Raw genomic sequence first — 16,600 nt, forward strand, 5'->3', positions numbered from 1 at the left:
CCCCTCCTGGTATATATGTTCCTGGGGCTCTCCTGGTATATACTGTCCCCATCCTGGTATATGCTGTACTCACCCTTACTGACTTCCACATTGCACGGTGTCCTCCTCTATACCCGATCCACAGTGGCCGGCAGCTTTCATCGGTGTCCGTGCTATGGCAACACATGACATCATTGTCATGTGCCACCTCAGTCATAGAACGCCGCTGAAAGCTGCTGGCTTCTGTTTTGCCGGGAGCGTGTATCGCAGTGCAGGAACCCGACGGGTCTCTGCACCACAATCCATTTCAGCTGGATGTGCTGCCTCAGACGCACATCCAGCTGAAGAAACAGCTGGGGTCAGCACCTTAGGACTCGGTCGCAATCCCTGCGACTGCGATCGTTCCGCCCCTGATTTCTATAATGGTTCTATGTATTTGGAATTACTTTCGGGCTAATATGAGCCTGTTTAGAGTCTTCAGCTTTGATGTCATATTTCAGTAAATAGATGACCAATCATGTAATCATAGGACATTAACATGTGGTAGTGTTCACGTCTAGTCAACGTCTATTTACTTTTGGGTTCAGATAGACTTAAAACCGCATCCGGCATTTCCATAAATCCCGGCCCTTGTTGTCACATCCAGTAATGAAAACTTCAATGTAATACCATGTGATAGGCAGACAGAAGGCCTTTGTTATGGGAAATCTAGGCTTCAAGGAATTGATATCGGGAATTCTGTTTTACGTCATCTGATAAAATCATTAAGAGCTATTTCCAGACCACACATTGAGAAGAAGACTATAAATTACAATGAGTCTCGCTTACCGAACACTGCGGTCATTCCTGGCCCGGGATTAAGGGATGGGATAGGAATGATATAACAAATGTTGGCTAGGAGGATAAAAGAGGATAGGTATGTAAGTATAGACGTTTACAGTTAGTCCTGGTTTATGTCTTCCTACAGAAAGCTGTTAAGCAGTCCATAAGTTATGGAGACCTGGTAAAGAAAAGAATGCGGTGGAGATATCTGCTGAACATTTTTTTATACGAGCATCTCCTGATCCCAAACATATGGACTCTTCAATTTTACGTTACATATTTGTCTTCTGTAATTATGGGCTAGCCTTTCTTCACCTTCCTTATGTGTGTCCTTCTTGTAGGTTCAAACAAGTCTTCCCGGCCCCAGAGCAATGACAATCTTATTGATCTTCATCCTTGGTCAGCTCGTCTCATCCACTACAGATGTAAGTAGACTGTGTAATTAATATTATATGACTATCCTACACCAGACAATATATTAACAACCCTAACCTAGAAGAGAAGTTTGACTACTTATGGTCCAGCATTTGAGATTTTCTATTTCTGCATAACTATGATAGCATACCGTAGAGGCAGACTCCTTAAAGGGGTTCTCCAAGAATGTAATAAAATGGCTGCCATGATGTAGTATCACTTGCAGGCCATGATAGTCACAAGTCAGAAGGAACACAGCTCCCAAGACGAGTGTTTCAACTGACAGAGGAGCCATATCATAAGTACATTGTAGGGATGACGACTAACGCACCGCATCAATCGGGTCACATCCTCCCCCGCACCCTTTCCCCCGGTCGTCCATGTGTGTTGCTGCCTTCTTCCCCTCCCGCAGCCAGTGGACGCAGCCCAGGTCTCCCGGGACTGTGCTAAGGACACGCATAGAAGGAAATGCCTCTTAGCCTATAGCGGAGAGACACTATCTGTATTTAAGGCATCCTCCCATTAGGGGAGGTGCCTGTACAATGCCTTGAGTTAGTCAGTGTTCAGTCTGCTAGCTAGTTAATTGTCATTTCCTGAGCTCCTGTCCTGTTATCCCTGTGTCCGTTACCTGTACCTGCCTTCCCATACCTATCTGAACCTGCTGTAACCCAGCATACCTGTCCGTACCCGCCTGCTTGTCTACCTCAGCCATCCCATAGGTACCAGCTTGCACCTGTTTCTTTACCTGAGTCCGTCTCCTGTCCTGGGGGTCAGCTGCCACAGTCCCGGTCACTGCCCTGGGAGTGGAACCTGGCGTCTTAGTTAAGCCTCTCCCACTAAAAGGTAAGCCCAGGCCCCCTCCCTGTGGTCCAGTGGGTCCACTAACCTCGCTTGCTGCCTCTACACCAGCCGTGAGCATTACACACATATACACAGCTCAGGAGAAGGGCTGTGACAGGAGAAAAAATAAATCTTCTCCACAGACTGAGCACAAAATATTATTTTCACTAGAATCAGTCTTCTGTGCTCAGTCAGCCAAGGACAAGATTTATTTCTTCTCCTGTCACAGCCCTTCTAGGCACATGAATGTACTGTATGTATGCCAGTGAGACACAGGTCTCATGAGCTGTATTTCTTCAGATTACAGCCCTACCTGACACGTGACTAGGATGGGCTGTCATTTAAATCACGTCCTGGCAGACCATTTGTTATATTCTTGGAGAACCGCTTTACCCCTCTTAGTGACAAACTATAATTTTTCAAATCTGACATGTCACGTTATGTGTTTTTCCGGTAAAATTATGCTAACACCTTAACAGGTCACAACTGTTAGACCATAGGGGCCACATTATTTTGGATTGCCTACAGGGTAAATGAGGGAGCCATCTCCCTCTGTTAACCATCTAGATGCTGCTGTCGCTAATGACCTCAGCATCTAGGGGAATAAAAGGCCATGATTAGCAGCAGGTTGTCAGCTAATGTATACAACTGACACCAGCAACATGTTCACCCATCAGGGGCTGTTATTTTCTTTCTTCTTATGTCAGAATATATTTTACATCTTTATATCAGTGTGCTCTTTAATCACATCTATTATTTCTTTTCCAGGTCCTTCATCATCGAGAGAAGAGAGGAACAAGGACATACAAATGTGATTATTTATTACTATTATCTTGGAGAGGGGTATTAGTGGTGAGGAACTGGATAAAGGAAAAGATTTGGAGGGCAATTAGCAATACATTATATATGGGGGACTTAGAGGGTAACTACAAATCTAACTCTGACCAACCTCATCAATATCTATAAATGTTGGTAAATTCCAAAATCCAATGGGATATTCATGCAAGGGTCCAGAAAGCTCAGCTATGAGAAGACAGATGAGTGGAGACCTCACATTGTACAGTTGCTGTAGCTATTCTTATATATAAAGGTAACCAGTAGGGATGATCCAATACCTCAAATATTCAGCTTCGCGAATATTTGCCGAATAGGTCGCCGCTATTCGACTATTCGCGAATATTCGATGAGCAATGTAAGTCTATGGGAAACCCGAATAAGAACTATTCAGAACTATTCGGGCTTCCCATAGACTTACATTGCGCATCGAATATTCACATAGCGGCGACCTATTCGTCGGATATTTGCGAAGCCGAATATTTGAGGTATGCGATCATGCCTAGTCACCAGTCCTTTTTCCCCCTGGTTAATACATAATGAGCTCATTGGGGAGTCCAAAATACTTTTGATTTGATCGTACAGAACTGATACTTTTTTGTCAAGGACAAAGACAACTAAAGTAGTGGTGTAAAAAAAAATGCGTGCCACAAATGAAAAAGTAGAAAAAAGGGTGTCACATATGAAAAAGTAGAAAAAAATTGGTGTACTAAAGACTTGAAAAACTTAACATGATTAAATTAGTAACTAATGAGAAAAAAAAATGGATGCCACAAATGAAAAAGTTGAAAAAATTAGTGTCACAGATAAAAAAGTAAAAAAACAGTGGGTGTTACAGATAAAAAAAAAAATAGGTGTACTAAAGACCTAAAAATGTAACATGGTTACACTGGTAAATAGTGGGAAATCAAATGTTTATCACAAATGAAAAAGTTGAATAAAATGGGTGTCATAGATGAAAAAGAAGAAAAAAAAGGGTGTCACTGAAGAAAAAGTAGAAAATAATTGGAGTACTAAAGAGTTAAAAGACAATGTCACAAATGAAAAAGTTGAAAAAATGACTGTCACAGAAAAAAAAATAGAAAAGATGAGTGTCAGATGAAAAAGTAGGAAAAATTGGAGTACTAAACACCTAAAAAACAAATGAATGTCACAGATAAAAATGTAGAAAAAAAGTGGGTGTCACAGATAAAAAAAAAAATAGGTGTACTAAAGACCTAAAAAAAATAACATGAATATATTAGTAAATAGTGGGCAAAAAAATGTGTCACAAATCAAAAAGTTGAAAAAAAAATCAGCGTCACAGATGAAAAAGTAGAAAAAAATTGGAGTACTAAAGATCTAAGAAACAAACATGTCGCAGATTAAAATTTTGAAAAAAAAGTAGGTGTCACCGATAAATAAAAATAGGTGTACTAAAGACCTAAAATAGTTAGCATGATTATGAAATAGTGGGGGAAAGAATAGTTGTCACAAATGAAAAAGTTGAAAAAATGGGTGTCACAGATAAAAAAGTAGAAAAAATAAAATGGTGTCACAGATGAAAAAGTATAAAAAAAAATTGGAGTACTAAAGACCAAAAAAACAAATGAATGTCACAAATGAAAAAGTTGAAAAAATGGGTGTCACAGATAAAAAAGTAGAAAAATAAAATGGTGTCACAGATTTAAAAGTCTAAAAAAAATTGGAGTACTAAAGACCTAAAAAACAAATAAATGTCACAAATGAAAAAGTTGAAAAAATGGGTGTCACAGATAAAAAAGTAGAAAAAATAAAATGGTGTCACAGATTTAAAAGTCTAAAAAAAAATTGGAGTACTAAAGACCTAAAAAACAAATGAATGTCACAAATGAAAAAGTTGAAAAAAATGAGTGTCACAGACAAAAATGTAGAACAAAAATCTGTGTCACAGATGAAAAAAATTGGAATACTGTACTAAAGACCTAAAAAACAAATAGTAATGGTCATCTTGTTAACATTTCCTTGCTCTACAGCTCTGTGTATGGAGAGACCCTCGGGAAGACTCTACATGGCTGGAGACACCTGGCTACGTCCCGCTGGTCAGAGGGTGGAGTTCTGCCGCTGTCAGGAGGGGAAGCGCAGGTGTCACAGTGTGCCATTCATGGGTAAGAAGATACTTGGGTCTTTGTCTCAAATCTGATCTGGGAAACATCTGCAGGGTGTTTCTATTTTGGATAAACCCTTGACATTTAGTGTCCTTCACAGTTCATGCTCTCCAATTGAGATTGGAAAGATATCTCCCTTTTCTTACTAGAAATAGCGCCCCTCATAGGCTACATCTGGTAAAACCAATATGCACAATTTTAGATTCCTGCTACTCCTTCCTACATCAATCACTGGATCAGGTCAGGAAGAGGAAACAGAGCGACTGTCATGGAGCAGCAATGATGGCGAAGTTCGTGGCTTGTTCACCTACATACTTGCCAATAGTCCCAATTTCTCCATTGCAATCTCATGACCCAAAAGGGTATGGTTGATACAAACTCCTCCCTATAGTAACTGGTTTTCAGAATTTTTAGGATGTTCCCTAGGAACTTGTCAGGGGGCTAAAATGCCCAAAATTCGTCCTTATGTACATCTTCAAAAACATAAGTAGGGAGATTTTGTCCACCATTGCGATGGGGGATGGGCGGAGGACGGATCATGAAGTTTAATCTCTTTGTTTTCAACAGATTGTTCGGAGACCAAGTGTTACAACGGAGGACAATGTCTGCAGGCGCTGTACTCCCCAAATTACCTGTGTAAATGTCTCAGCGGATTCACCGGAGAGCACTGTGAAATAGGTATGAGGAGGGGGCGACATGTTGTAAGGTATATTATAAGGGTATAATATGGACAGGTTACACTGTCTATGGGGCCCCTAGAGACTGGGGGCCAACTTAGTTGTTGTGTAGTGCAGGTGTTACATTGGTGCGGTTTGGTACTCGTAGGTGAAGTAGTCGTCTGCCGCATCCCGGCATGCTACTGTCACAATGCGACTGAAGGATAGAGAGGGACAGGGATTCCTATACAGTCCCTCACGTAAGGGGTCCTTAGGCTATCCTTTATCTCAGGGTTACTCCTAATGGTGGAGATGCCTGAGTACCGTGCCTGGCTATTCACCTGAACAGAGCTAATTTGCCCCCCCCCTCCCCAAAGGAAGGAAAGGGCAGGAGTGTGATGGCAGAACAGATATAGACAGCCAGGGAAAAACTAAGGGCAGAGGCACACTGGTGTATGACTCGCATGAGTGCAATGCGAGAAAATCTGACATTGCACTTGGCCCCATTTAAGACAATACAGCAGCTCACATTTGCAAGATTTTACTCAGTCCTAATCGGGCTGAGGAAAAATAAAATCACAACATGCTGCAATTGTCTGCGAGTCTCCTATCACTCGCACCCATACAAGTCTATGGGTGCAAGTGAAACATCAGACTGCACTCGGAGGTCATCCAAGTGCAGTGCGGTATACGCACAGGCTGATAATAGAGGAGATGGAGAGAATAATCCCTCTCTGTCCTCCGTAGCTGTGCTCCGATCGCAGGATCGCATCACAGTCGCATGACACTCGGCTCACGCTCGCAGCAGAGCGGGAGCCGTGGGTCATTAGCATATCGCATCCGATGCACTCATATCGGATGCCTTCGTTAGTCTGACTTTGCCCTTACTCACACACACTTTAAACTCACAGGAACAAACAATAAGACACTAAGGAGAAAAGTAAGAGGAGTAAGGCAACAACAAAATGACAACAAGTGTTAAGACCGCAACCACTCACAGCAATAAACTACAACACCTCACCAGACCAGTATAGATAAACTATAGCTGGCACTAATGGAATTGTCCAGCCAGCATATATAGGAGGGGAGTGAATGTGACTAAAGTAGATTAACAAGCAGCACATCAGGGATTAGCTCTTGCTAGCCTGGCAAGTCTGTGGGTCGACACCTGAGTCTCCCTGCGCTGATCACAGACTTCAGAGAAGATAGCAGGCAGAGTGACAAAATCTGTAGTTGCCACAGATCCTGACGCCGCCATGACAGTTGGCGATGCCTGCAAAAACTTCCTTGTGACAGCTACATGAAGCTGGCTGGGTGTGTAGTGTTGCACTACGAAGGTAGAGGGAAACTGTCAGCAAGAGTGTGGGCACTAGGGTGGTACAACCTGGTACTATCACAGGGGTATATTGGTATTGTCCTACACTTCTCTTTGTAGATCATTGAGGCGGAGAACCTCTTAATACTAATTACGTCCAGTCATATTTAGTATCTGATTATCACTTTGCAGATAATTTGGCCTCCTGCTACGAGGGCTCAGGAACGTCCTACCGAGGAAACCACAGCCGGACGCACAGCGGACAAGTGTGTGTGAACTGGAACTCCCAGGGGCTTAATCAGAAGCCATACAACGCTCAGCACCGCGACGCACAACAGCTCGGCCTGGGGAACCACAACCATTGCAGGTACCAGATGTCTGTGTATACTGCCCCCTACTGGCATGGGAAGATTAATACAGAACAGGAAGATTTCTGACAGCATTACCATTCACCAACAGCAAGCAGAGTTCTTGTAAAATAGTGGGGAATGGAAACACAAAGTATTAGAAAGTAGCAGAAATTTACAATGAATTTCAATTATTTCAATGATTAATGTTTTTAACTGATTGTAAAATTTATTTCGGGGACCTGAACACAAAGGTGTATCTATACACCTGTACTTACCACGAAAACATGGCAAGAAGTCATAAAATCTGTGAGTTTTCTGCCGCACAGCTCTCAGCCATGAGGCCATTATCATGTAACCCCTGTGTGTCTGGGGAGCAATAGAACAGCACAGGGTTAGAATAAAATATTTGCTTTTGATCAAGCCACAGCGCCACTGTTGTCATTAGGCAGAGTCTGGTACTGCAACTAAGAAAAAAATAGACCCCAGAAGTAATAAGTGGGGAGATGAACATCAGCTGTGGACATACTTCTGAAAAAAACTACTGCCGCCTATGTGTCCTCCCAGCTCAACTTCTTTCCTCCCTCCTCCTTCATTCTTCTCTTTTCCCTCTTTTCTTCATTTTTCTTCCTTCCTCTCTTCCTTCTTTTCTTCCTTCCTTTTACTTTCCCTTTGTCCTTCCACTCTTTTCCTCTTCCTTTCTCTCCTTTATTTCTCTCCCTTCCTTCTCTCTTCCTTCCTCACTTTTCCCTCTTTTTTTCCTTCTGACCTTACTTTTTTGTCTCTTCCCCCCTTTCTTCATTTTTTCTCTGCTTCCATCCTTTCTTTCCTTCCTTTTTTCCATTCCTTCCTTTCTCTCCTTCCTGTTTTCTTCCTTCCTCCCCCTTCCATCTTCTTTCCTTGTCCCTTTCTTCCCTTTCATCTTTTTCCACCTTTCTTACTTTTTTTCTCTTCTTCCATCCTTTCTTTCCTTCCTTTCTTCCTTCCTCTCCCTTTCATCTCTTTTTATCTCTTTTCTTCCTTTTGTCTCTACTTCCTTTCTTTCTTTCCTTCCTTTATTCCTTCCTGTCCTTCCTTTCTTTCTTTCCTTCCTCTCCGTCTCCCGATTTCTTCCTTCCTTTCGTTCCGTTTTCTTCCTTCCTCTCCCTTACATCTTCCTTGTCTCTTTCCCCCTTTCATCTTTTTCTCTCTTTTTCCCTTCTTTTTTTCTCCTTTCTTGCTCCCTCTTTCTTTCTTCCGTCCTCTCCTTCCTTCCTATCCATCCAGTTTCGTCTTCTCCATCCCGTTTTCTTCCTTCCTTTCTCTCCTTCCTTCCTCTCCGTCCCCTGTTTTCTTCCTTCCTTGTCTCCTTCCCCTGTTCATCTCTTTTCCTCTCTTTCCCCCCTTTCTTCCTTCTTTCTCTCTCTCTTTCCTTCCTCAATTTGCTTCCTTTCTTCCTTCCTCTCCTTCCTTTCTCTCTTTCCTTCCAATCAGTCTCCTGTTTTCTTCCATCCTTGTCTCTCCTCCCCCCTTTCATCTTTTTCTCTCCTCCTTTCTTAATTTTCCTATCTTTCTTTCCTTCCTTTCTTCCTTCCTCTCCTTTCTTTCTCTTCTTCTTTCCTCTCCCTTTCATCTCTTTTCTTCCTTTTGTCTCTCTTTCCTTTCTTTATTTCTTTCCCTCCTTTATTCCTTCCTGTCCTTCCTTTCTTTCCTTCCTTCCTCTCCGTCCCCCGATTCCTTCCTTCCATTCCGTTTTCTTCCTTCCTCTCCCTTACATCTTCCTTCTTTGTCTCCTTCCCCCTTTCATCTTTTTCTCTCTTTTTCCCTTCTTTTTTTTCTCCTTTCATGCTCTTTCTTCAGTCCTCTCCTTCCTTCCTATCTATCCAGTTTCTTCCTTCTCCATCCTGTTTTCTTCCTTCCTTTCTCTCCTTCCTTCTTCTCCGTCCCCTTTTTTCTTCCTTCCTTGTCTCCTTCCCCTGTTCATCTCTTTTCCTCTCTGTCCCCCCTTTCTTCCTCTTTCTCTCTTTCCTTCGTCTCTTTTCTTCCTTTCTTCCTCTCCTTCCTTTCTCTCTTACCTTCCAATCAGTCCCGTTTTCTTCCTTCCTTGTCTCTTACCCCTCCCTTTCATCTTTTTCTCTCCTCCTTTCTTCCTTTTCCTCTTTCTTACTCCTCCCCTTCCTATCCATCCCGCTTTCTTCCTTCCATGTCTCCTTCCCCCCGTCCATCCCTTTTCCTCTCTTTCCCCCCTTTCTTCCTTTTTTCTTTCCTTCTCCCCTTTCCTACTTCTTCTACATTGGTTCTTTATCTTTACATCATCATTTCCATTATAGCATATAATGTTTTTCAAGATCTCTGCTTGCTGCCCATTAAGAAAATGTTTTCTTCTACTTCAAATGGTCGATAATCTGTCTTAGTCATGAGATGGACACCCTAGGTGTATGCCTTGTTACTTTCTGTACCAATCTCTTACCACTTTCAAGATCTCTGCTTTCTGTCAGTTAACGCTTGCTGTCAGTTAACGCTTGCTGTCAGTTAACGCTTGCTGTCAGTTAACGCTTGCTGTCAGTTAACGCTTGCTGTCAGTTAATGCTTGCTGTCAGTTAACGCTTGCTGTCAGTTAACACTTGCTGTCAGTTAATGCTTGCTGTCAGTTAACGCTTGCTGTCAGTTAACGCTTGCTGTCAATGTTTGCTGTCAGTTAACTCTTGCTGTCAGTTAACGCTTGCTGTCAGTTAACGCTTGCTGTCAATGTTTGCTGTCAGTTAACTCTTGCTGTCAGTTAACGCTTGCTGTCAGTTAACGCTTGCTGTCAGTTAAAGCTTGCTGTCAGTTCATAAGAACCTTATTTTTATTTTATGGATAATAGTCTGTATTGGGCTTGTGATGGACAACCAGGCGCTCAGTTGATCACATTTAGGCCGGGTGTATCTTATGGTCCGTTTAGGATCTTCAGTGCCTGTCCTGACCGTCAGTCTCCAGACCTCATCTATGTATGTGAGGCTGTCTGTTCGGACATTGTGGTCCGTATATGGACCATGAAACATGTCCGTCTAAAGGCAGGCCTCAGAGTGCAGCTTTCAAAGCTCTGTCTTGTATCGAGCAGTGTAGCTGTGCATCCATCACATGATCAGGACAGATTGCAGTGCACTTACAGCAAGCAGAGATCTTGAAACCTTTGAGTAATTAATACAGAAATAAACATGCCATACACCAGTGCGTCCATCACATAATATAGGCATATATCCTCTTGTTATGGAATGACAGCAAGCAGAGATCTTGAAATCTTTGAGTAATTAATACAGAAATAAACAATCCATACACCAGTGCGTCCATAACGCAATATAGGCAGATTTGTATCCACTTGTTATGAAATGACAGCAAGCAGAGATCTTGACGATCATGAAGAATTGATGCACAGAGTATATGGTATGAGTTTAGAATTGAATGTCCATTTAAACTACTAAATATGCCTTTTAGGCGTAGGACAGAACCCACTGCTCTCTATAGCGCCATCTATAGTCAGGGACCATGTACTGCACCGGATTTATAAATGCTTTTGTAAAAGACTGAGCAGCCTGCGGCCCCGAGATTACAGCCATTTATTATCTTACAGGAATCCGGATGGTGATAGAAATCCCTGGTGTTACATATTTAAGAATGGGAAGTACAGCTGGGATTACTGCAGCGTGCCCGCCTGCCCAGCAAGTGAGTGCCAGCACCGGGGGGAGGACGGCCACCGGCGAAACACAGGAAACCGCTCACAGCAGCACAATGACATTCTCCAGATAGTCAGCATATAAATTATACGGAGTGATGGAATTATTACTGCACACTCCATTATTACACTCAGGAATGCACCGAGGCGTCACTTAAAGGGGTCGTCCACTTTTGGGAATAATCTTTTTTTACTTAAATACATGTTTGGAGTTATTAAAAAAAATCATTTTTGCAATTAGGTTTCATTAAAAATTTTGCACCGTTTGGGTGTTACAGGCTCATTGTTTCCTGCACATTCAACTTTGATGTGGTCATAAATCAGCCAATAGGAGCTCAGAAAAGTACACAAGAGTTACAAACTCCCCATCAGAATAAGCTCACTGACCGGTTCTCAGTTAGCTCATTCTGTAGCCAGCTATAGAGGGCAAACCGTGCAACATTTTTCATGGAACTCGATAATAAAAATTATGTTTAGCTCCACTCAAGCAAAAAAAAAAAATAAAAAAATCAACAAAAAGTGGGCTTGTCCTTCCGGGGCCCAAAGCAAAATCTTTAACAGGGCTTCCGCCAACTGTTTGCTCTTATGTGTATCCCAAGCAGATTGTCATAGTGAGCTCACTGACAGATTCTCAGTTAACTCATTCTGCAGCCAGCAATAGACAAAGGTTAGAGGAAGTAAATGGTGCAAATTTTAGTCAGACGTTCCTAGCGATCTCACTGACAGATTCTCAGTTAACTCATTCTACAGCCAGCAATAGACAGAGGTTAGAGAAAGTAAATGGTGAAACTTTTAGTCACTCTCCTAGCGAGCTCACTGGCAGATTCTCAGTTAACTCACTCTGCAGCCAGCATTAGACAGGGCTAGAGAAAGTAAATGGTGCAACTTTTAGTCAGCCTCTCCTAGCGAGCTCACTGACAGATTCTCAGTTAACTCATTCTACAGCCAGCAATAGACAGAGGCTAGAGAAAGTAAATGGTGAAACTTTTAGTCAGCCTCTCCTAGTGAGCTCGCTGACAGATTCTCAGTTAGCTCCTTCTGTAGCCAGCTATAGAAGGGAAACTCTGCAACATTTTTCAGGGAACTCGATAATAAAAATTACTTTTAGCTCCACTCAAGCAAAAAAAATAATAAAAATCCACAAAAGGTGGGCTAGTCCTTCTGGGGCCCAAAGCAAAATCTTTAACAGAGCTTTCGCCAAGTGTTTGCTCTTTATGATATCCCAAGCAGATTGTCCTAGCGAGCTCACTGAGAGATTCTTGGTTAACTCATTCTGCAGCCAGCAATAGACAGGGCTAGAGAAAGTAAATGGTGCAACTTTTAGTTAGACTCTCCTAGCGAGCTCACTGACAGATTCTCAGTTAGCTCACTCTGCAGCCAGCAATAGACAGAGCAACACAGAGGCTACAGAAAGTAGAAGGTGCAACTTTATTTTTTTTTTAATGAAACCTGATTGGACAAATTATTTTTAGCCTCAAATACAGGCCTTAAATAAAAAAAAATATTCTTAAAGGTGACAACCAAGAAGTGGTGGTATATTTCTTACTGGACATTTCCATGTATTCTGGACTTTCTTGTTGAAGTAATCTGAAGGTCACATAATTCTTTTATTTTGTCTCCACCTAGTGGTCATAATTGGTACTGTTTTTTCAGAATCCTATCTGTTTTTTCTCTGGCAGTACAAGCGCACACTCACATGAATGACTAATGACTGACATGTAGTTACAGTGATCTCCATGAAATGTCCTATATATAATACAGATGTTTCTCCTGACCAGACACAACAGACTGTTACTCGGAGCGAGGGACCACATATGGAGGATCGTGGGGCACCAGCCAATCCGGTGCCAGCTGCCTGCGATGGGATTCACCTTTGCTAAAGAAAAAGCAGTTTAGCGCCTGGCAAGGTAGTGCCCGCAGGCTGAGACTGGGGAGCCACAATTACTGCAGGTGCGTATATATATATATATGGTGTGTTCTGATAAACACTTTACTTTATGGACCCTGTGGCACACTGAGAGTACTTACCTTTAGAGGACGCTTCCTCTCTTGTCCTTGTTTTCCCCATAAAACAGAAATTCTGGAGTACTGATACTTACAATTCTGTGCTGTTCCGTTCCTCAGTTATTCCTCCTGGAAATGTATGAATGGCATTACCATTGTCTGAGATATAGCCATCCCTCTCATTTGTCAATAGCATATTTCACAACTTTTACTGATGGCTTTACAATATGTAAAATGTCATTAAGAAAATTGACCTGGTCTATCAAGGACTGGCCCACAGGAGGGCCGGAGAATCCTCTGGTGGGCCCCTTTCCAATTAAAAAAAAATGCCCTCCGCCACCCCTTCTTACTCGATTATTTGACCATGCCCCCTGAATGTGTGATTGGATACAAGAGCTCCACATCGTGGCATTTTTGGAAACAAATGCTTTACAGGAGATTTTTAGTAGTGCTCAAGTGATTTTCTATTTGTCCTGTCTATCACGGGACTGGCCCACAGGAGGGTCGGAGAATCCTCCAGGGGGCCCCTTTGAGGCAGTATGTCACTTACCCCCCAAACTACAAGGTATATTATCATATAGAAGCATAGGTACATTTGTGAATGTAATATTTGCATGTAATTGATCAATGGGCCCCAGAGTCAGTGTTACTGGTGGGCTCCTAGTGCCCCAGTCTGACACTGAGGGAGCCCCCCTGATCGTCCGGGTGGTCAATAAGTGCTTTCGTATACAGGCTGACACTGTGAACAGTGATTTTTGGGAACATGCACCATTGACTAGGTTAACCGTAATGCCCCACTGTCAATTTATTCATTCGCTTCCAGGAGGAACAACAGAGGAACCGAACAATAAAGACGTCTAAAGTCATTCTAATGTTTTCTGTACATTGCAGGAATCCGGACAATGATGTCCGTCCTTGGTGTCACGTGATGAGCGGCACCGAAACCTCCTGGGAGTTCTGCGATGTTCCCCGATGCGGTAAGCGATAGCGAATGATCTATAAACCAGGTACGAAGGGAAAAAAAAAAAGGGTGTAAAGAGGTTTCTGTTTTCTCATTTCTGACAGCAACTTGTGGAATCCGCCATCCCCAGCTAAATCCTGGCTTTAAAATCGCCGGGGGCAGATCTGCGCACATCACCTCTCACCCATGGACGGCGGCTATTTTTCGTGTCTCCAGGGGCACAGAGTATTTTCGTTGCGGAGGGACACTCATAAATTCCTGCTGGGTGGTGACGGCGGCTCATTGCTTCCATGAAGAGTGAGTACAGGGTTTGTCTGACCATGGATGATGCTGAATGGTTGTCGGCTCCGTCACTGACAGCTTCTCCTTACAGGTCCTCGCCAAATCTGCTGCGGGTAAAACTGGGGCGGACAATGCAGGTTGTGCCAGGAGAAGAGGAGCAAAGCTTCAGAGTGGAGCGATTACACGTACACCCGCAGTTTGATGATTTTACCTTTGACAATGATATTGGTTAGTATGCACGCTCAGAATTTGCCCAATATTTAAAGTGTACCCTTCACTTCCCATACATGTCATTTTATTTCACCCAGTGTAAATGGCGCTGTTCTCTTAAATCCGGCGTTGTTTTTCTCTTGTTCCTGCACCTCCCTGTTCCTGAGATATGACCAGCTCTTCCCTCTACATGAATGTAGTCCTGTTAGTCAACTGGGTGTGGTCCTCCAGAAGACACCCACAAAGAACTGAGAGTCCTGCCCAGTTGGCTAACAAGACTAGATTTGCCCCGACTAGAGTACTGAGTACAATGGAAGTCAATTGGGAACGCAAGCATTTCTCTGGAAGATATTGCTTGAGTTACCCATTGACGTCTACTCGGTACATTAGTCACGCCTGTCTCAGCGTCCGACTGTTCGTTACGAGTACAGAGCACCCGAGCATGGTAGTGCCCGCTCATCACTAGTTACGAGGACCAAGCACTCGAGCATGGTAGTGCTCGCTCATTACTAGTTACGAGCACCTGAGCCTGGTAGTGCCCGCTCATCACTAGTTACGAGTACCGAGCACCCAAGCACGGTAGTGCCCGCTCATCACTAGTTATGAGTACTGAGCACCTGAGCATGGTAGTGCCCGCTCATCACTAGTTACGAGGACCAAGCACTCGAACATGGTAGTGCCCGCTCATCACTAGTTACGAGTACAGAGCACCCGAGCATGGTAGTGCCCACACATCACTAGTTATGAGGACCAAGCACTCGAGCATGGTAGTGTCCGCTCATCACTAGTTACGAGTACCCGAGCACCCGAGCATGGTAGTGCCCACTGATCACTAGTTACGAGTACTGAGCACTCGAGCATGGTAGTGCTCGGTTATCACTAGTTACGAGGACCAAGCACTCGAGCATGGTAGTGCCCGCTCATCACTAGTTACGAGCACCTGAGCATGGTAGTGCCCGCTCATCATTGGTTATGCGCATGGTAGTGCCTGCTCATCACTAGTTATGAGCACCCGAGCATGGTAATGCCCACTCATCACTAGTTACGAGTACCAAGCACCTGAGCATGGTAATGCCCACTCATCACTAGTACCGAGCATGGTAGTGCCCGTTCATCACTAGTTACGAGTACTGAGCACCTGAGCATGGTAATACCCGCTCATCACTAGTACCGAGCATAGTAGTGCCCGCTCATCACTAGTTACGAGTACTGAGCACCTGAGCATGATAGTGCCCGGTCACCACTGGTCATCACATAATGGTGCTAACCCATATCTCCTAAACACATCATTTATGGAGGAAAAGATGGTTGGTTGGACATCGGATGGTAGGCCAGCCTTATTGGTGGGTTTGATCATTTGGGGAACTTAACCCACAATGATACAAAAAAAACAATAGCCCTTTCAGTCCAAATGACTTCACTGCATACTGTGGTAATACATCTATTGTATATTTCATGATGCCTTACAGCTCTTCTAAAGCTCAAGTCTTCTTCTGGATCATGTTCTATGGAGACGGACAGCGCCCGGCCAGCATGTATGCCTGTCAAGGACCAAATGCTGCCAGACTGGACAGAATGTGAAATCTCAGGATTTGGAAAACATGCACATAGTAAGAACATAACAAAAGTCAATACAGAGAAATATAGTGCACAACCTCAGTAGGACTCATAGCGGTCTCGGTCTATATATGGAACATTAAAGGGGATGTGCAAAGATTGATCCAACATATGATAGATAATAAAGTATAAGAAAATATTAGACAAAATAACGTACTATAACAAATAAAATGAAATGATCATATATAAGGCTGTTCTCACAATCCTCAAGATATCAGTCATTGCAGTACCACTTTTCACCACAGTGGGTGGAGATTATTTTGCATAGAGTTCAATGCAATAGCGCCCCCACCCCAAGCTTTAGTATCACATTTGGCTTTTAAAATAATCACACTCTCCACAAACAACCATATTTGGCATAATTTATATTAAGATAACTGTCTGAATATAAATTAACATAATAAATATGGCATTATCTAAAGATTAGAAAATATGACCAGATACCATGTAAGCTGTCAGGGTTCATTGTACTCCACATCTTATATGACCTTTACCAATT

At 43.0% G+C, this 16,600-nt stretch overlaps 1 protein-coding gene across 2 annotated transcripts in view; it reads left to right on the forward strand.

Annotated features, from left to right (window-relative positions):
• The window catches only part of PLAT (plasminogen activator, tissue type), a 40,751-nt gene that overhangs the window by 19,423 nt on the left and 4,728 nt on the right, over nt 1-16,600 (forward strand). For both annotated transcript variants that reach the window (XM_075346404.1, XM_075346405.1), the window contains exons 3-13: nt 1,143-1,226; nt 2,824-2,866; nt 4,884-5,015; nt 5,583-5,693; nt 7,179-7,353; nt 10,926-11,017; nt 12,806-12,977; nt 13,923-14,008; nt 14,097-14,289; nt 14,366-14,502; nt 15,954-16,094. In XM_075346404.1, the coding sequence (XP_075202519.1) occupies nt 1,143-1,226; nt 2,824-2,866; nt 4,884-5,015; nt 5,583-5,693; nt 7,179-7,353; nt 10,926-11,017; nt 12,806-12,977; nt 13,923-14,008; nt 14,097-14,289; nt 14,366-14,502; nt 15,954-16,094 (1,366 nt within the window). The remainder of the gene's footprint in view (nt 1-1,142; nt 1,227-2,823; nt 2,867-4,883; nt 5,016-5,582; nt 5,694-7,178; nt 7,354-10,925; nt 11,018-12,805; nt 12,978-13,922; nt 14,009-14,096; nt 14,290-14,365; nt 14,503-15,953; nt 16,095-16,600) is intronic.

The sequence above is a fragment of the Anomaloglossus baeobatrachus genome, chromosome 4, assembly GCF_048569485.1.
Source record: "Anomaloglossus baeobatrachus isolate aAnoBae1 chromosome 4, aAnoBae1.hap1, whole genome shotgun sequence".
Lineage (NCBI taxonomy): Eukaryota > Metazoa > Chordata > Amphibia > Anura > Aromobatidae > Anomaloglossus > Anomaloglossus baeobatrachus.